The sequence below is a fragment of the Salvelinus sp. IW2-2015 genome, linkage group LG2 (genome assembly GCF_002910315.2).
Source record: "Salvelinus sp. IW2-2015 linkage group LG2, ASM291031v2, whole genome shotgun sequence".
NCBI lineage: Eukaryota > Metazoa > Chordata > Actinopteri > Salmoniformes > Salmonidae > Salvelinus > Salvelinus sp. IW2-2015.
In genome coordinates, this window is record NC_036839.1 from 25,361,478 (window position 1) to 25,382,052 (window position 20,575).

Consider the following 20,575-nt stretch of genomic DNA (forward strand, 5'->3'; position numbering starts at 1 on the left):
ACATTCACTGCTACTGAGAGTCCAAGGGCAGGGAGACAGTGGAGTACAGGACAGTCCTGTTAAGGGAGTTGGGAATGGATAAAGCTCAGGCAGCTCATAACATAACATCCTCTGTGTGTCACCAACGGTAACTGAGTCAGGAGGAAGATAGAGACTTACACATGATGACCACGCTCTGCAGCCCTGCATGTCAGAGAGCGACTGTGTGTGTGTGTACTTTAGAAGAATGCAGCTGCTGTTCCTAACATTTCCCACAACAGTACAGCATCCAATCTGCCTGTGTACTCTGAAGCATTCTGCTATCGTTTACAGTACGGGAACGCCTTCACGGCAGGTGGAATGGGATTCCCTCTCTGAGCTAAACTTATCCTTGTCTCACTCTCCTGCTGTGGATATAGTTCAAAGTTCAAGTTAGGGTCTGTACACAACTACACACATGGATAAGCAAAAGACTACGGCAGAAAGGAAGACATTTCATTGGTTCTAGCTGGCAAAATTAAGGGGCGTGTCTGTGTAAGGTCGCCGTTCATTGGTGAATTGTTTTTCAGCAGCGTGTATGGACCCTCACATTACAGGTAGAGAGGCTGTAGAAGACACTAGCTTGCTAGGCGCATGGACCAGAGCTGTTTTAAACCTTAATCCAATCTACGTGCTCGTTTATTCGGTCAGTAGATAAAGAGGATCAGACCACCTCTACTCTCACTCTACCTTTTGTCACAGTGCACCTCTAAGCTAAGCCAAAAACAAGTTGACACAATGACAGACAATAATTATGTGTGTGTCTCACCCTGACGGTCCTGAAGCTTGCTGCATCATCCAGCCCATTGACGTTGGCTGAATCCAGACTCAGGTAGTTGTATTTACTGAAATCTCTGTCCAACTTCAGCTTCACTGTGTGCCAGAAAGACAAACACACATGGCTTTAGCATGGTGCATATTGACTAAAGTGCTATACACTTTAGAGCAGCAGTTCTCACACACACACACACACACACACATGAGCAGCAGTTTCAAATGGCCCTTTAAAGGCTTGTATCAGGTATCAAGGGAAGTCACAGTATGGTGTATTGGATTACAGGTTACATTAAGTGCAGATAAATCAAGTCTTTTGATGTTTGTCCAGCATTGAATCAAAGACCATTATATTGTTCTCCTTCATCAAGACTGCCAAACAGTGGCTGAGCTCCAGCTGAGAACAAATGAACCACACTGGTTTCATGTTCTTTGTTCTCTGTAGTTAAACACAGGCTAATGTTTAAGTATTAGTCACGTGTTTCTTTAGAATAACTAAGACATTTTGCGGTTAGATAACTTTGACATTTATTTGACGCCAAGTGTAATAACTCTGTCATGACATACCTTATAAACATTTGTGACTGTTTCTGAGATGGTATGACTCGTAACGAAGAATCATGACATGTTAATAATATTGTCATGAAGGTATTACCGATAACTGTGTGTGGATAACTTACTCAGGGTGTCATCCGAGGCTCCAGAAAGAAGCTGGTAGAAGATGTGGAAGTTTCTCTCTCCTCTTGGCTGCTTGCAAACCCTGGACTTCTCCAGTAGATCTGAGGATAACAATACATAAAGCACACAATTAAGACATAGATGTTAAAAACAGGCATTATACTGAATTACCTGCTAGAACAATTCAACAAATCGGTAAGGTAGGAAAAGGAAATGTAAACCGAGATTTAACAAGGTATTATTATTACTCTACCATGAGTTTACCACACATGGTAGAGGTAAGGCAGGACATATACTGTAAAAGAAGATGTCATTTAATGAGCTAAGAACACGACTGATCTTTTAAGTCTACACATGGTCAGTGTCCAGACCACGTCTGTAGAGCTCTGATCTCCCTGTTATAGCCAAATATTAGTGTTTCCAAGGTGACAGAGCCACGGTTATGTAGGCGTCTCATTGTTCATTGTGTAGAAGTAGAGCCTCCGAGCCGTCAGGCACAGAAAGACTCAAAGGAGGAAACCATATGAAGGGCTCAAAAGTCAAGTCAGCTCCTTCTCCTTAACTACAACACCTAGACTGAAAAGGATGTACTCTGTTACATATTACATTTCAACAGTTAATGTGGTTTAAGTGGTTCACATAGCTCTATTTACTATAAGTTGATCAGGAAAGTAAGATCAATTCTTCTCTACCTGGCTAAATGATGTTATGTTGAATATAGAGCCCAAGGACCTGAGTTGGAGCTGCTAGCTACCGGTCAGCTAAGTTATCCTCTCAGTGGGGGCATTAACCGCTTGGAGAGTCAGGGACCACTTCATAATGCATTTACACTTTCTCTGGCACAGCACTTAATTCCACTGGCCCACTACAGAGAAACGGGTAGTCAATAGACTGCCAGCCATGCTTCACCACCACATGATAGTCACTGTGTGTGTGTGTGTGTGTGTGTGTGTGTGTGTGTGTGTGTCACTAAGTGATTCTGAGTTTTTAAACACGTGTCTGTCAGCTCATCAATAACGTAGCATCTCTTTAGAGTGCGACAGACAAGCAGCTCAGAGTGATGCACTGCCTCTGAAATGTAATCAAAATGGAGCCTGACAGCATGGATTCTCACCCCTCTCTTTTGTAATACACACATAAAATACTAGTCTTGCAATGTGAGTATTCTCTGGCTTTCTCTCTGTCATAAACAATGTCACTGTCTCCCATTGTGGCTCCCTTAGCCTGTACCCTACTCTGAGATTCACATGTAACTGCATGCAAGCATCCTCTTGACCAGACAAAACTCACAATAGTGAGTTCCAACAGAAAATAAGATGCAGGAACAGGAAATGTGGCTCAAGAATGTTCTGAACATTCAGAGTCTACCCCCCAAGGGGCTCTTCTCTCTGTCATGACCTTTCACCTTTTGTACACTAGAAGAGTTCAGCCCTGTTATTGCTTTTTACTACTAACGCTTTTTCATGCCTGCTGTAAAGTATTTGTAAAATGTTGAATGCTATTTAGCTATTTGCAGTGGGCAGGCTGCATCCAGGAAATGGTTCCTAGATTAGCAAACATACATTAAAGGAGAAATGTCAGACACGCTATATACTGAAAAGTAAGAATGGAAGTCCATGTCTTGTCATTTAGACTAGGATTTAACCAGCACCAAAGGATTGTGCGCCTGGGTATTGATATCTTCTTCCTAGCACGTTATCATTATCTAAGTCAACTCAACTTTAGTTTATTATACAAAATGGGTAATGAACAAGGCACAATCACATACAATAACAAAAATAAACAAAAATAAACAAGATTATCAAAGCAGACAAAATTCTACACGTACAGTTTGACACATTATTCCATACAAAACTAGCGAGCATGGGCTGTAGTGTCCTAAACCCTTCGACTGTGGCCTAACCCTAGCTGCTCCACCATGCCCTAGAGCAGTGGTTCTCGAACCTCACCTGGGGACACACAACCATTCCATGTATTTGATCTATTCCAGTGCTAGCACATCCTGATTCGAATTGACAACTAATTATCAAGCCCTTGACTAGGTGAATCAGGTGAGCTAGTTGAAAGCTACTACAAAATTGTGAAACGTCTGGGGGTGCCGAGGAGAGGTTTGTGAACCACTCCCCTAGAGGTGTTCCTCTTTAATCTCCAGTTAAAGAAGATCTCTGGGCATGGAGAGAGACGGAGAGAGGGCCATAATGAGGTGTTGGTTGACTGTGCTGCAGCAGCGAAATAAAGGAACAGAGGAATAGCTAGTGACTTCTGAGGGAAGCCCTCAGGCATGAGAGGCCTATTCTTCCATTAGTGGTGCGCAGGTCAGCTGTTTGTTCACCCGCACCTGCTCGCAATTGATTATAACCCATCCGCAACCGCCTGACTATTTGTGGTAAAGTGAACATTTGAGACCCGCACCCAACCCTAACCTGCAAATATAGAAAATGCGCTATAGGCTAGTCAAAGATATCGTAGATATCATTTAGATACAGTACATCACAAAAATGATGTGGACACCCCTTCAAATTAGTGGATTCTGCTATTTCAGCACCACCCGTTGCTGACAAGTTTATAAAATCGAGCACGGAACCATGCAATCTCCATAGACAAACCTTGGCAGTAGAATGGTCCGTACTGAAGACCTCAGTGACTTTCAACGTGGCACAGTCATAAGAAGCCACCTTTCCAACAAGTCAGTTCATCAAATTTCTGCCCTGGTCAACTGTAAGTGCTGTTATTGTGAAGTGGAAACATCTAGGAGCAACAACAGCTCAGCCCTAAAGTGGTAGGCCACACAAGCTCACAGAACGGAACCACAGAGTACTGAAGCGTGTAAAAAATAGTCTGTCCTCAGTTGCAACACTCGCTATCGAGTTCCAAACTGCCTCTGGAAGCAACGTCAGCACAATAACTGTTCGTTGTGAGCTTCATCAAATGGGTTTCCATGGCCAAGCAGCCACACACAAGCCTAAGATCACCATGTGCAATGCCAAGCGTAAACTGGAGTGGTGTAAAGCGTTCCGCCATTGGATTATGGAGCAGTGGAAATGCCTTCTCTGGAGTGATGAATCATGCTTCTCCATCAGGCAGTCCGACGGACGAATCTGGGTTTGGCGGATGCCAGGAGAACTCTACCTGCCCGAATCCAGTGCCAACTGTAAAGTTTGGTGAAGGAGGAATAATGGTCTCGGGCTGTTTTTCATAGTTCTGGCTAGGCCCCTTAGTTCCAGGGAAGGGAAATCTTAATGCTACAGCATACAATGACATTCTGGACGATTCTGTGCTTCCAACTTTGTGACAACAGTTTGGGGAAGGCCCTTTCCTGTTTCAGCATGACAATGCCCCAGTGCACAAAGCGAGGTCCATACAGAAATGTTTTGTCAAGATCGGTGTGGAAGAACTTGACTGACCTGCACAGAGCCCTGACCTCAACCCCATCGAACACCTTGAATTGGAACGCCAGGCCAACATCAGTGCCAACCTCACTAATGTTCTTGTGGCTGAATGGAAGCAAGTACCCGCAATGTTCCAACATCTAGCGGAAAGCCTTCCCAGAAGAGTGGAGGTTGATATGCTGCAGGAGTTATTATTAAGGCTATAGTACTATTCACACAGGACAAGCATTACTAGAGAACGCTGGTTATTTATTTATTACCCCAGAATGTCCGTTATTCTAGAGAACGATGTGGACGGGATTCGTTTTTCCAAACTGCCTCCTGTAATTATTATATATATTTCTTCCTATAAATTGACAGTTATGATGTAAGCCTGGAGGTTTTTTTCTAGGCATGAAGATATTTCAACAAATCCAGGCGATAACAGGCTACACTGATAACTCGAGCTTGGTTCCCAAGTTTCTAAACCATACCAAACCATCTTTGGTATAGTGTCGCCATAATATTTTAATTGAGGAAGTGTGATCATAATCATTCGGATATTTTAGGGATCCGCAATAGAAGACGTCTTAGCGCGCCAGCCTTCAGATGTGAGCTAAACAGCTAACTTGCACTTGATATGCATTTTTAGGCTATGGATGTTCCAAACGTTTAGCTCAGTAGTATACTGCGATCTATTAACAGCAATGGTGCATTAAATATGCGCAATAATTTTAATGATGCATTTGGCGATATTCAATTAATTTGCGTATAAACAAAAGCAATCACTGTGAACGTTGATACATGTAGGCCCTTCATATATAGGCTATGCGCAGCACTTCATTCAATTTATTGTTTTCTTGTTCAAACCTCGAGCCACCTGTCGAACTCAGACATTTCTCTCAAAACACAGGGATGTCGATTCGCACGGGACTAGTATTATCAGAGGACTTTGGAGTAGGTTATTCTGGTTAGTCAATGTCCAGATTTCATTTTCCATTTAACCCATCTAAACAGTAGGCTACAGTTCCCTTGATATGCCATAGGCCTATTTGAAGTCACGTCTTGTGATTGTGGAATTTGTATAGAGCCTCAATCTTCACACACAACATAGCCAGCACTGCTATCATCCTCTTTCACCACTTCACCAAATCTTTTCAAACATTACTTCTCTGGCCCTCCCTCTTTATATTCAGCTCTCCTTACTCAGCTATTGTCTTATTGAATGAAACTTCGGCAATTACCTTTTTGCCGAAGTGGATTGACATTAACTTTTTCTGCCCGTTCCCAAAAGCCTTATCTGGTGATTGGCTGTGTAGGCTATTTGGCGTCCGCACAGTTAAGCTAAAATTTAGGCTTATGCAGTAATACCAGATAATCTAAAATAATGAAAGAAAAGCCTCCTTGTAGCCTATATAAATAATTACACATTGATGGATTGTGTAAGGTATTGTTTCTCTTTATTCAACCTGCCCTTCAGCCACACACTATTTAAATGACATTAAACACGGCTGCGAATCACTACCTTCCATCCATCCTCCTCTTCCTGTTATATACCATTGCACCATAGAGTCACATGGCCCTCAGTCTCCCTCTCCATAATAAACCTATGAAGGCACTGGGCAGTCTCCATGAGCTCTCCTCTCCAACAAACAGAAAGGACAGAGGACTATCTGTGACAGATCTACCCACTCTTTATTTCCCCTGACCTCATAGCAGAATCTCTTCAGACTAGACAAAACAATATGAACAAGAGACCGGACAAAACAATAACAAAGCAGTTGAGGGTCAGAGATACAAGACGAGGTACTGCAGACAGAAACCAGTCAACATTTTTTAATGTGTCTGTTTGGCAACTGTTCAGGTTTTTTGAGGTTGTTTTTTCCCCATCTAGTTCCTGTGTGTCACTGACCCTCCATTGACTGAAAATAAACAGTGCAATATTGATCTCCCTCTCTCTTTGGTGAGCCGACCGACTGGGCGTGCAGGGACAGCATGTGGTGAACTGCTCGACTCCGTCCCTCTCACTGTCCCTGGCCCTCTCCCTCATCCAGATCCTGTCCCTCGCCCAGGGTGTGAGACAAACCATTACCATGGTAGAATGACTGACTGACTGGGGGTTTAATTGAGCTAACTGTGTCAGGGCTACACTATCACTACCATGCTCACAGCAGTGACATGTGAGAGGGCTAGAGGGATGTAGGAGAGCTTAGCATGTGGTTATTTAAGCATGACGTGTGTATGTGTGTATGTGTCTTCCTTATAAATACTCACAGTTGCTAATAACTCCACCCAAAGGGTCTCCCTTGAAGTCAAACTCAATGTCCATGTATTTCCCCTGTAGAGAAGAGAGAATACAGTGATTAGAATTTCCTGACACCACACTAACATATCAGCATGTTATTGGGTAAATAACAACAACTAGCTAGTCTCTGAGGCAAAATCTATGTTTTCTTTCAGCAATGAAGCAGTTTTCCAGGCAGCCAAAACAAGAGATAATAAGATAAAACAGGACAAATAGGATGATTCGGGCCCAGGGCTTATAATAAGGTGGCAAGGTTAGGTTGCTTTGTAGCAAACTCAGCACAGGCCCTGAATGCATTTAAGTTATGTTTAGGAATCAAAGAGTAAATATTAATAATTGAAATGGCCATTGAACACATTCCCAGATGGAGGAGGAAGCTTGCACAAGCACAGGCAGGGATCACCGCAAACCTCACTGAAATGAGAAAAGAGTTTAACTCATTTTGAAGAAGTAATTTTGTCTCCAGGCACTGGACGCGTTCATAAATTCAGCTGCCAATCACACATAGGTATGCTGTGAAGTAATTGACTACTGTGAAGAAGGAAAGTACTTTATTCTTCTCCCATTTGAAAGGAGAGTAAAACAAACCACCCTGCTTCGCTCACCCTCTGTTCTGTTTAAAATGTGGGTTAGAAGAACACTGGGCCCAGTTTCTTTGCAGCCATTTGATTAGTCTTCCTTTTATTTATCTTCAGAGTAAAAAAGAAAAGCCGTAGTGGCTCCTGAGTGGCGCAGCGGTCTAAGGCACTGCATCTCGGTGCATCTCACTGCAGCCCCTGGCTTGATTCCAGGCTGTATCACAACCGGCCGTGATTGGGAGTCCCACAGGGCGGCGCACAATTGGCCCAGCGTAAATAATAGGCCGTCATTGTTAATAAGAAGTTGTTCTTAACTGACTTGCCTAGTTAAATAAAGGTCAAAAAAGAAAAACATTTAACTGGCAATGGCCGCTGCCAGTTTCAACAACATCTCCAGTCTCTCTGCAGGGGGAAGAAACAGATCAAACAATCTGTCCTCGTCCTGAGGAGATGAGTTAGAACTAAATGGGATTCACTGGAACAAGCAGGTGCTCATCAAGCAGTTTAAATCAAGGTTACCTAAATATAAACAGATCAGGCATAATCCGAAATAATTCCCCTATTATGATATCCTAAACCTGAGCACAGGCTAGGGACAGGTAGGTAGCTACACTCTGAGGTTGGTGAGTGAGTTGTACAACTTTATGAAAGCCAGAGGTTGAATAGTATGGTACACAGAGCACTTCAACACCAGATTAAACTGACTCGTGGGATATTAGTTCAAATAACAATGGTACATGACAAGGGCCTGTGAGTTTTGGTTTTGTCCTGACAATGTGACCTGACCAGTGCCCTAGACATTAGGTCATCATTGTGAATGTGTTCTTAACTGACCTGCCTGGTTAAATAAAGGTTAGATAAATAAACAGGCATTAAGTGAAGACTGGTTAGCCCGAGACAGGGTGGGATATGGTTCAGTCAGTCAGTGTGTTTCCAGTCTGATTGGTGAAGCCTGAAGTAATGTGCTGACATCAGAAACAGTGGAATCTAAAACAGGCAGCTGCTGGCTGCCAATGGGCCCCACTGGAAAACGCAGCCAGCCAGCGAGGAAGCATGAGAAATAAAAAGACAATGCTTTCCTAGATTAGTTTGCCAGACAAAAAACCTCAACAGAGTAAGATAGTGGTTGCATCACCACTCTGCTGATATCATCATTAGTCAAAGCATCAGTCAGTTTCCTAAAGCTCCAGTGCTGCAGGAGCCATGTTTGCACCAGAATGCTCACTGTGCATAAGTCATATTGGAGGAGAGGTAGTGTAGGCCTCCAAGTATGTTAGTTCCTCAGCGGCAATTGGCCAAAGGTCAGAGGTCAAAGTAACAGTTACCGTAAACCTAACCATCCCATTGGCTGACGATCGTACCGTCAATACGGTCTCCACACCAGCCGACACAAGCTGTTTTGCATGATGTGACGTAATGTAATCTTTAACTGTACAAAGCAGCACCGTACTGGCGCTTGTGCCATGTGGGAGTGGAATAAGTGGATATATTTAGTGCTTTAAGAGCCATCTCATTGTAGGAAACCATTACATGACACCAGAGGCAGTGGAGTTTCTGGAGAAAAGAGCAGTTTTCCAAACACTAAAGGGATCTTGGCAGGAGCCATCGGCAGACATCTGGAGATGGTTGCCAAAAAAACACTACACTGACTTGGGTTTAATTTCTATCCTGGGCTGCATCTATGCTGTAACTGTAATGGCTTGGTGTTAAGGCAGGGTCTGCAGAGAGAGCCAATTGCAAGCTATACAGAGGGAGAAAATGAGGGAGGAACTAGGGGAGAAAGAGTGATATGAGAGAAAAAGAGATAAAAGAGAAAAAGGGTGAGGGTTTGTTTGCCTGTGGTGACGTCTAGATCAAAGGTCCACCTGTGTTTAATCTAAAGTAAACACAGCTTCAATGGAGGAGACCATCAAACACTGATTCCTATTGGAGGAGCAGACCATCACACACAGATTCTTATTGGAGAAGCAGACCATCAAAGCACCCACAGACTTCAGTGTTAGTATCAGGACAACAAAGAAAATAGGATACTTACAAATCGGGATGAGTTGTCATTTCTCATAGTTTTAGCATTCCCAAAAGCTGAAAATAAACATTTCAACATGAGTATCAGTCAGGTAGACAGGGCAACCAATATCAGTATATTATACATTTTGATAGTCTGTAAGTCTGTATTACTTCAAGTATGTGAAAAGTCATCAAGCATCACTTTCTCTGCTAAATCATAAGCACTAACTAACACATACATACTGATGGCTTGGTTGGTGTTCTCTTCATGAAATCTACTTAACGCTGTCTGTCGAACCTGTAAAAGCTGATCCATTTATCTGTCAATCATGAAACAACTAGACTATCACAAAGCCTTTTGGTCTGATTTTATTTTACCTTTATTTAACTAAGCAAGTCAGTTAAGAAGAAATTCTTATTTTCAATGACGGCCTAGGAACAGTGGGTTAACTGCCTTGTTCAGGGGCAGAACGACATTTTTACCTTGTTAGCTCAGGGATTCGATCTAGCAACCTTTTGGTTACTAGTCCAACGCTCTAACCACTAGGCTACCTACCACCCCTGACGCCTAATCAGTCCCATTATGTTATTGAGGGCCTGGGTTAAAACAAAGCTTGGAGGCTTTCAAAGCTGGAGGCTCAAAATAGCAGTCTCTCTACATTTAAGTCAGTGGTTCAGTGTGTGAACTGTGCACTACACATAGTACACAATTATGAAAATTACCAGAGACCATCAATTATAAGTTTGCAGTATTTCATAGTTCAACACACATTTCAACACAATATCACCATTCAAGAAAAGACCGTGAAAAAAGTAGAATTGCTCGTTCAGTACAGTCCTTTAAGCAGGCTGAGATTTGTGGGAGCACCAACTGCAGTAAAAGTACATTATTAATATTCTCTTCCTCTCTCCAAAATCCCACATTTTACACTAAACAGCATTCATTTGTTGTTCAACAAAGCACCGTGGGGTTGTAAAGTATTTAAATCAGCCACCTAATTAAAGAGTGTTGATTAAGTTAATCATTGCTAACTACAGTAAGTCTATGTCCCCCCGCTCCCTCTTTTTGTGTACCTAAGGGTCATTACAGCCTGTAGCTGCTATACTCCTACTGAGTGTATTCTGGGCCTGGCTCTATACTACAGCAGCTAAGTACTGGGCACCGCTAGGCTACCTTCATCATTCACGAGCATTTCCTGTCTACAGACCCTCAATTAAAACACTGCTGTCTGTGCCAGCACAGAGGTATAGGGAGGGTTTTTTCTCCTCGTGTAGTAGACTAAGGATTGGTGAAAAATKTAAATAGGGTTGGGAGATTTTATAAAGTGTTGCATGTTGTGTCTAGTAGTCATTGGATGAAGAGTGGTTTGATGATTCATGTCAGGAAAACAAATACGGTACTCTCCAAAACAGATTTTTTTTTAAATGTACAGAGGCCAGTCACAAATGAACAGTGAATTGAATGTAAAGAAAATAATATGAAAACATGTATTGTCACATACAGGGTTTTACAGGGTAAGCCATAGTAGCATGGCATCCCTGGAGCAAATTAAGGGCACAGACAGATTTTTCACCATCTCTGCTCTGGTTTTCGAACCAGCAACCTTTCGGTTACCGGCACAACGGGTCTCTTTCTCACACACTTCAAGTCTCTCTTAACAGAGATATCCATATAGCTTGAATGCTTTTTGACAACCATTACAACATGTGCGGCAGCTAGCCTAGTGGTTGTAATGGTTGGTGAAAGCATTCAAGCTATTTGGATATCTCTGTTAAGAGAGGCTTGACGTGTGAGAGAAAGAGACTGGTTAGAGAAAAAAGCTAAACTGATTGTGTGTAAAAGTGGGTGTGTCCCTGATGCCTCGGCCATCTTAGCTGAGCCCCATCCCACTCTGAACCTGAAGCATGGGAGCCACTTCCACTCGCATATATAAGCACCTCCTATTCCGAACTTGCATGGGAAAGAGCGAAAGGTGGGTCGGGTTAGAACACTCACCCTCCAGCACAGGATTGGACTGCAGCAGCTGCTCCTTCACCTTGTTCACCTCCTGGCCCTTCCCACACACCGCCGCCACATATGACATCACCAGCTTACTGGCCTCTGGAACAGGAACAGACAGAAAGACAGGGTTAAAGGTCATTCTCATCTAGATCTAGACAGGGCTGAGGCAAGAGCCCTGACACACCCAAACCTCCAAGTCGCCAATTACGCCAACCCTAGCCAGCCCCTCCACACCCYAAAATCCCCCTTACATCACTCTCCAGCGGCCCCTACAGAGACAGGGTGTGTACCCTCTCTGGGAAAAATGTCAAGAACTTTGAAAGGTTCTTCAAGTGCAGTCGCAAAAACAATCAAGCGCTATGATGAAACTGGCGAAATGAGGACAGCCACAGGAAGGAAGACCCAGAGTTACCGCTGCCGCATAAATAATGGCGCCAGACAGGATGGCCKCCGTTTTACGGGCTCCAAAGCAACTGTGCTGTTTTGTTTGTTTTTTCGCATTGTTTGTAACTTATGTACATCAAGTTGCTGCTAACGTCTCTATGACGGGAAAGAGCTTCAGAACAGCGATTACTCACCTCAAACTGGACTAAATTGTTTTATTTAATGAGTCCGAAGCGAAGGATATACTTCTTTCCAAAGAACAGGTCCAATCCCTGTCATTCGCAACCTTCTCCCGCGGAGATACCGAGGGAGAAGGTTTGGATGCCTTGTTAGGATTCGTAGGCGAGTCAGTAAATCTCCATTACCATCGGTTCTATTGGCCAACGTGCAATCACAGGAAAACAAACTCGATGGTCTACGGTCGAGACCATCCTACCAACGGGACATTAAAAACTGTAATATCCTATGTTTCATTGAGTCATGGCTGAACGACGACACGGATAATATAGAGCTGGCTGGTTTTTCTGTGTAACGCCAGGACAGAGTAGCTACGTCTGGTAAGACGAGGGGCGGGTGTGTGTGTCTATTTGTCAGTAACTGCTGGCGCGCGATGTCTAATGTTAAAGAAGTCTCACGGTATTGCTCGCCTGAGGTACCTCATGATAAGCTATAGACCACACTATCTACCAAGAAAGTTCTCATCTATATTTTCGTAGCCGTCTATTTACCCTAACAAACTGATGCTGGCACTAATACAGCTTGTTGAGTGCGGTCTAAGGCCATTAGCAAACAAGAAAATGCTCATCCAGAAACAGCGCTCCTAGTGGCCAGGGACTTTAATGCAGGCAAACTTAAATCAGTTTTACCTAATTTCTACCAGCATGACAAGCGCAAACAGAGGAAAATAAATTCTAGACCACCTTTACTCCACACACAGAGACAGATACAAAGCTCTCCCTCRCCCTCCATTTGGCAAATCTGACCATAACTCTATTCTCCTGATTCCTGCTTACAAGCAAAAACTAAAGCAGGAAGTACTAGTCACTCGCTCTTAATGGAAGTGGTCCGATGACGCGGATTCTACGCTACAGGACTGTTCTGCTAGCACAGACTGGAATATGTTCTGTGATTCATCCAATGGCTTTAAGGAGTATACAACGTCAGTCACCTGGCTTCATCAATAAGTGCATTGAGGACGTCGTCCCCATAGAGACGTATCCCAACCAGAAGCCATGGATTACAGCCAAAATCCGCACCGAGCTAAAGGCTAGAGTAGCCACGTTCAAGGAGTGGGACACTAATCCCGACAATTATAAGACATCCCACTACGCCCTCAGACAAACCATCAAACAGGCAAAAAGTCAATACAGGACTAAGATTGAATCCTACTACACCGGCTCTGATGTTTGTCAGATGTGTCTGGGCTTAACTATTACGAACTACAAAGGGAAGCACAGTCGCGAGCTGCCCAGTGACGCGAGACTACCAGATGAGCTAAATAACTTTTAGGCAAGTAACACTGAAGCATGCATGAGAGAACCAGCTGTTCTGGACGACTATGTGATCACGCTCTACGCAGCCGATGTGAACAAGACCTTTAAACAGGTCAACATTCACAAGGTCATGGGGCCAGACTGATTACCAGGACATGTACTCGGAGCATGTGCTGACCAACTGGCAAGTGTCTTCACTGACATTTTCAACCCCTCCTTGACCGAGTCTGTAATACCCACGTTTCAAGCAGACTACCATACTCCCTGTGCCCAAGAATGCGAAGGTAACCTGCCTAAATGACTACCGACCCGTAGCACTTACGTCGGTAGCCATGAAGCGTTTTTAAAGGCTGGTCATGGCTCAYAACAGAGGTAGAACTGATCACTGACAACGATGAGCCAGCTCATAGGGAGGGGGTTAAAGACCTGTCAGTGAGGTTCTAGGACAACAACCTCTCCCTCAATGTGAGCAAGAATAGGCCCCCAATTACATCGACGGGGCTGAAGTGGAGTGGGTCGAGAGTTTCAAGTTCCTTTGTGTCCACATCACCAACAAACGATCATAGTCCAAACACACCAAGACAGTCGTGAAGAGGGAGCAACAACACCAGGAGACTGAAACGGTTTGGCATGGGTCCCCAGATCCTCAAAAAGTTATACAGCTGCACAATCGAGACCATCCAGACCGGTTGCATCACCACCTGGTATGGCAACTTCTCAGTAACAGACCGTAAGGCACAACAGAGGGTAGTGTGTACGGCTCAATACATCACTGGGGCCTCATTATTATGTAATTCTACTCTGTTTACTTTCTATTTGTACTTGATTTATTTAGTAAATATTTTCTTAATTCTATTTCTTGAACTGCACTGTTGGTTAAGGGCTTGTAAGCAAGCATTTCACGGTAAGGTCTACACCTTTTGTATACGATGCATGTGACAAAAACAATTTGATTTGATTTGTTTCAGAGTTCAAGTAACAGACACATCACAATATCAACTGTTCTGAAGAGACTGCGTGAATCAGGCCTTCAAGGTCRAATTGCTGCAAAGAACCACTACTAAAGGACATCAATAAGAAGCAGAGACTTGCTTGGAYCAAGAAACACAAGCAATGGACATAATTTTTTTTTGTTATAACCGCCATGTCTTTGTGAGACGCAGATTACTTGAACGTATCATTTCAGTATGTGTGGTTCCCACCATGAAGCATGGAGGACGAGGTGTGATGGTGTGGGGGTTCTATCCTGGTGACACGGATTTATTTAGAATTCAAGGCACACTTAGAATTCAAGGCACACTTAACCAGCATGGCTACCACAGCATTCTTAAAGGTCCTCAATGATGTGACCATTGCCCTTGATTCTAAGCAATTTGCTGCTATTTTTATTGACTTGGCCAAAGCTTTTGATATGGTAGACCATTCAATTCTTGTGGGCCACCTGAAGATTATTAGTGTCTCTGAGGGATCTTTGGCCTGGTTTGCTAACTACCTCTCTCAAAGAGTGCAGTGTATAAAGTCAGAACATCTGCTGTCTCAGCCACTGCCTTTCACCAAGGGTGTACCCGAAGCCTCGATCCTAGACCCCACGCTCTTCTCAATTTACAACAAAGCTCAGGCAGTAGGAAGCTCTCTCACCATTTATATGCAGATGATAGTCTTATACTCAGCTGGCCCCTCCCCGGATGTTGTGTTAAACGCTCTACAACAAAGCTTTCTTAGTGTCCAACAAGCTTTCTCTGCCCTTAACCTTGTTCTGAACACCTCCAAAACAAAGGTTGTGTGTTTTGGTAAGAAGAATACCCCTCTCCCCACAGGTGTAATTACTACCTCTGAGGGTTTAGAGCTTGAGGTAGTCACCTCATACAAGTACTTGTGAGTATGGCTAGACGGTACACTGTCCTTCTCTGGGCACATATCAAAGCTGCAGGCTTAAATCTAGACTTTCCTCTATCGTAATCACTCCCCTTTCACCCCAGCTGCCAAACTAACCCTGACTCAGATGACCATCCTACCCATGCTAGATTACGGAGACGTAATTTATAGATCGGCATGTAAGGGTGCTCTCGAGCGGCTAGATGGTCTTTACCATTCGGCCATCAGATTTCCCACCAATGCTCCTTAAAGGACACATCACTGCACTCTATACTCCTCTGTAAACTGGTCATCTCTGTATACCCGTCAGAAGACCAACTGGTTGATGCTTATTTATAAAACCCTCTTAGGCCTCACTCCCCACTGTCTGAGATATCTAATGCAGCTTCACATACATATCTACTGCATCCTCCACATACAACACCTGTTCTGCCAGTCACATTCTGTTGAAGGTCCCCAAAGCACACACATCCCTGGGTCGCTCCTCTTTTCAGTTCGCTGCAGCTAGCGACTGGAACGCGCTGCAACAAACACTCAAACTGGAGAGTTCAATCTCTTCATTCAAAGACTTAATCATGGACACGCTAACTGACAGTTGTGGCTACTTTGAGTGATGTATTGTTGTCTCTACCTTCTTACCCTTCATGCTGTTGTCTGTGCCCAATAATGTTTGTACCCTGTTTTGTGCTGCTACCATGCGTTGCTGCCATGCAGGGTTGTCGTCTTAGACAACACACCACTACGTAGAGACCCATCTTGTCGTGATGTGTGTTTTGTCAAAATTTTTTTTTACATTTATTTTAATCCCAGCCCCCTTACCCGCAGGAGGCCTTTTTCCTTTTGGTAGGCCGTCATTGTAAATAAGAATTTGTTCTTAACTGACTTGCCTAGTTAAATAAAAAATAAAATTCTGCATCGACACRACATCTCATCTGGTTTGCGCTTAGTGGTACAATCATTTGTTTTTCAAATGGACAATGATCCAAAACATCCCTCCAGGCTGTGTAAGGGCTATTTGACCAAGAAGGAGTGTGCTGGTGATGCATCAGACTACCTGGCCTCCACAATCACCCGACCTCAACCCAATTGAGATGGTTTGGGATGAGTTGGACCGCAGAGTGAAGAAAAAGCAGCCAACAGCAGCTCAGCATATGTGGGAACTTCTTCAAGACTGTTGGAAAAGCATTCCTCATGAAGCTAGTTGAGAGAATGCCAAGAGTGGGCAAAGCTGTCATCAAAGGGTGTCTACTTTGAAGAATCTGAAATATATTTGTTTTAAACTTTTTTGGTTACTAAACTCAGCAAAAAAGGAAACATTATATCTGTCAACAGCGTTTATTTTCAGCAAACTTAACATGTGTAACTATTTGTATGAACATAAGATTCAACAACTGACAAACTGAACAAGTTCCACAGACATGTGACTAACAGAAATTGAATAATAAAGGGGGGGGGGGGGGTTCAAAATTAACAATCAGTATCTGGTGTGGCCACCAGCTGCATTAAGTACTGCAGTGCATCCCCTCCTCATGGACCGCACCAGATTTGCCAGTTCTTGCTGTGAGATGTTACCCCACTCTTCCACCAAGGCACCTGCAAGTTCCCGGACATTTCTGGGGGGAATGGCCCTAGCCCTCACCCTCTGATCCAACAGGTCCCAGACGTGCTCAATAGGATTGAGATCCGGGCTCTTCGCTGGTCATAGCAGAACACTGACATTCCTGTCTTGCAGGAAATCATGCACAGAACGAGCAATATGGCTGGTGGCATTGTCATGCTGGATAAAGAAAAACCCTTGAATTAGTAAGTGTGTCCAAACTTTTGACTGGTACTGTATGAGAACATGTACCCAGACCCAGCGTTTTAAAAGATGGGGTTAGAATCTGTGCAACTTTGAGTTTATGTGCATTGATATGAATATGAAATGCTCCCGAATCAGCCTCTTCTCAGGACAGAAAGCATTATGCTAAACGTTACATGGTTTGTAGTATTAGTGTAATGTTCAGTCCAGACTCCAGAACATCCCTAGCCGATGAGATGACTGACGGTCTGCAGCGGACTGTGACCCAGAAAGCAAAAAGCGAGAGACAAAGGCATAGAGGAAATCTTAAGAGGGCCTTTGACAACCCTTAAATATAGATAGTTAGGAAAGAGCGGGTAAGGGGAAAGCAGGAAATCAGCACAAGAGTTGAAGGATCCTAGAAATTACGTACAATAATTAAACAACATAGAGCCCTCGAACTCAACTCTGGACCTGGAAGCCAGTTCCACTGCTTTATTCATTGTTACCCTCTAATCAGGGACCCATGGTGCAATTCATTGTCAGGTAGAACAAAACCAGCAGGCTCCGGACCTTGTAGGTTATTAAGAGTTGAATACCCCTGACAGAGGATAGTATCGTTAACAAACCTTACAGTGAGTAAGCCAACAGTCCGCTATAATCATGTTTTTCAATCTCAAAAGGAACAAAGTAAGATCAAAAGGAGATTAGTTACAAATTAGAAACACTTATAACCATCATAATGTTGAGGTACTCTCTAGATCATAAAGGTATTGTATGACACATACAGTTAGTGACTACTTTTTACTCTCTCACAAATATCAAATCTTTCATACAAAGATAATGTTTACATGTTTTCCAAATGACAAAAGATTCAGCTGGTTTGAAAAGGAACTACTTGCTAGTGGGACTCTTCAACCATTCAAATCTGCAGAAATGTGTGTTTGAGGTCAAGTATGCGAGTTCAATTTAATACTTCTGCAAATCTGATGACGCTCAGGGATGCTCAGAAACAAATGCACTGAAACACTCCTGTCAGGCACTGCACTCAAGGCAGTACGATAAATAAATTAGACCTCCTCTGAAAAATGCATTAACAAATAAAAGACTACGTCTTCACAAGATGACTCCGTAATGAATTGGACTGAATAGCATTAGGGTCACCCCAAACCCAGACCCATTTTCATCAGCCTCATCTACCCCCTGTAAACCTACTGAGATTACCCCAAATCCTAACTCATCTCATTGCCCTGGCTTTGCTGATTCATTTCCTGGATTGGGACTTTAAACCCATGAGTGGTTGGCACACATACATTCCAGTATTTACTGTAGAACACCGCCGCCCCCCCCCCCCCGACAAAGGAGGAAGAAAGACCCCAAAACAAATGGTGTGGTTGTAATGTCCTGTACACTGATGTCAGCAAATTGTAGAAAGTTATGTGGCAGCACGTGACTTCATTAGACAAAAATGGTTTGTTTTGCATTTGAGGGAGAAAAGGAGTTAAATAAAAACACTAGTGAACTCTGACCTCTGCCAGCACTGCATCATTGCTAAGGTGACTAATTAATGATGTTGAACAATGTGACACCACTTGACTAACATTAATGTTCTGTATCAAAGTAATTAGGATGTTAACATTGGCCTTGCAGTGACAGATAATCCAAGGCCTTGTAATCACAGCACCAGTTAACCACAGAACGGTTTCAGGGCTGTGGGATATATGCTGGTATAAACATAACATTTAAGTAGTTCTGTCTTTTCTTAGTGGGATGAAGGCCACTTGTAGAGAGTTTAATGGGAACCAAATGGAGAGTCAACTGGATTGACAACATGTTCGTAATTCACCCAGTAGCCCACTTCACCTGGCAGGCACGTGTACTGCAGTTTGACTCCAGCCTCCAGGACTCCAGATGAGAAGTGCCGTGCCAGCAAAATAATTTGAATAACAGAATGGTTAGAACCTCTGAGAATTTTATTACTGTATTAATTCCAACACAAAAGGATAGCACAAATGGGGCTTCCAACAGCTAAAAGATAATTGGTATGTTACTTGGTTATATCATGTCAGATTCTCAAAGCCACATCACCCAGAGCACTGTACTATTGAATGAAAGTGTGTTAATACACCAGCAATTAGAAACAGTTTGGTTAGAGGCAGAGAAGAATGAAACTTATAAAAGAGGAACAGTAGACCACAATGTTATGTGAAGTCGGCTTCTGATAGCTTTGGTAAGTGCTKTAACACAAAACCAACGAAGAAAATGAAGAGAAGCTTTCAATTTAACTGATGTCAGAGGAAGGGACAGGGTGTGATGGTGATATCATCATCATATATTAGGGAGCATGAATTGGCATTTCCCTGCCAATTCAATATGGCCAGCAACTGGGAATCACATCTGCCAAATTAACTATAACTAGCCACCAAATACCATTCTTCCATGCTTCTGTGTAGCATATGTGATTTTTTACAGTTAATCTTTACCTATAGCACACTTTCCATGATTAAAACATAGGTTAATACAAGTTGACAGCACAACATGGCAAAACATAAAATGAAGGTATATTTAAAGAGTTGCCACCGTTTATATTGTTTTGTCTAACTTCTATTTTATCGTCAGAGTTTGTTTCCATTAGTCAGTCGCTTTGTCTTTACACTATTGTTTTGCCATGCCTGCATGTACATTTGTGACTCGTTTCAGGAAACTAGGCATATGTCACACGTCACTACTTCACAGGAGAGGCATTTGAACGTAAACATTTTTGGGGGCAGAAATATCTTCTGGAACATGTGAACTTTCATGTGCATTAATAACAAACTTGTATTCCGTAAATACAAATAAAATTGTTAAATTACGAGCCTAGTTGGCTTATCCACGAAAAAAGTTAGTAACCTTGTGGCCTGCTGGAGGTCATTTTGCAGGGCTCTGGCAGTGCTCCTCCTTGCACAAAGACAGAGGTAGCGGTCCTGCTGCTGGGTTGTTGCCCTCCTACGGCCTCCTCCACGTCTCCTGATGTACTGGCCTGTCTCCTGGTAGCGCCTCCATGCTCTGGACACTACGCTGACAGACACAGCAAACCTTCTTGCCACAGCTCGCATTGATGTGCCATCCTGGATGAGCTGCACTACCTGAGCCACTTGTGTGGGTTGTAGACTCCGTCTCATGCTACCACTAGAGTGAAAGCACCGCCAGCATTCAAAAGTGACCAAAACATCAGCCAGGAAGCATAGGAACTGAGAAGTGGTCTGTGGTCACCACCTGCAGAACCACTCCTTTATTGGGGGTGTCTTGCTAATTGCCTATAATTTCCACC

At 43.3% G+C, this 20,575-nt stretch overlaps 1 protein-coding gene across 9 annotated transcripts in view; it reads right to left on the reverse strand.

The window, feature by feature from the left end:
* LOC111977383 (unconventional myosin-Ib) overlaps window positions 1–20,575 on the reverse strand; it is a 139,395-nt gene that overhangs the window by 46,153 nt on the left and 72,667 nt on the right. For all 9 annotated transcript variants that reach the window (XM_024006822.2, XM_024006792.2, XM_070448157.1 and 6 more), the window contains exons 5-9: window positions 11,725–11,829; window positions 9,757–9,803; window positions 7,113–7,176; window positions 1,473–1,571; window positions 788–891 (exon numbers count right to left, since the gene is read on the reverse strand). In XM_024006822.2, coding sequence (XP_023862590.1) covers window positions 788–891; window positions 1,473–1,571; window positions 7,113–7,176; window positions 9,757–9,803; window positions 11,725–11,829 — 419 coding nt within the window. The remainder of the gene's footprint in view (window positions 1–787; window positions 892–1,472; window positions 1,572–7,112; window positions 7,177–9,756; window positions 9,804–11,724; window positions 11,830–20,575) is intronic.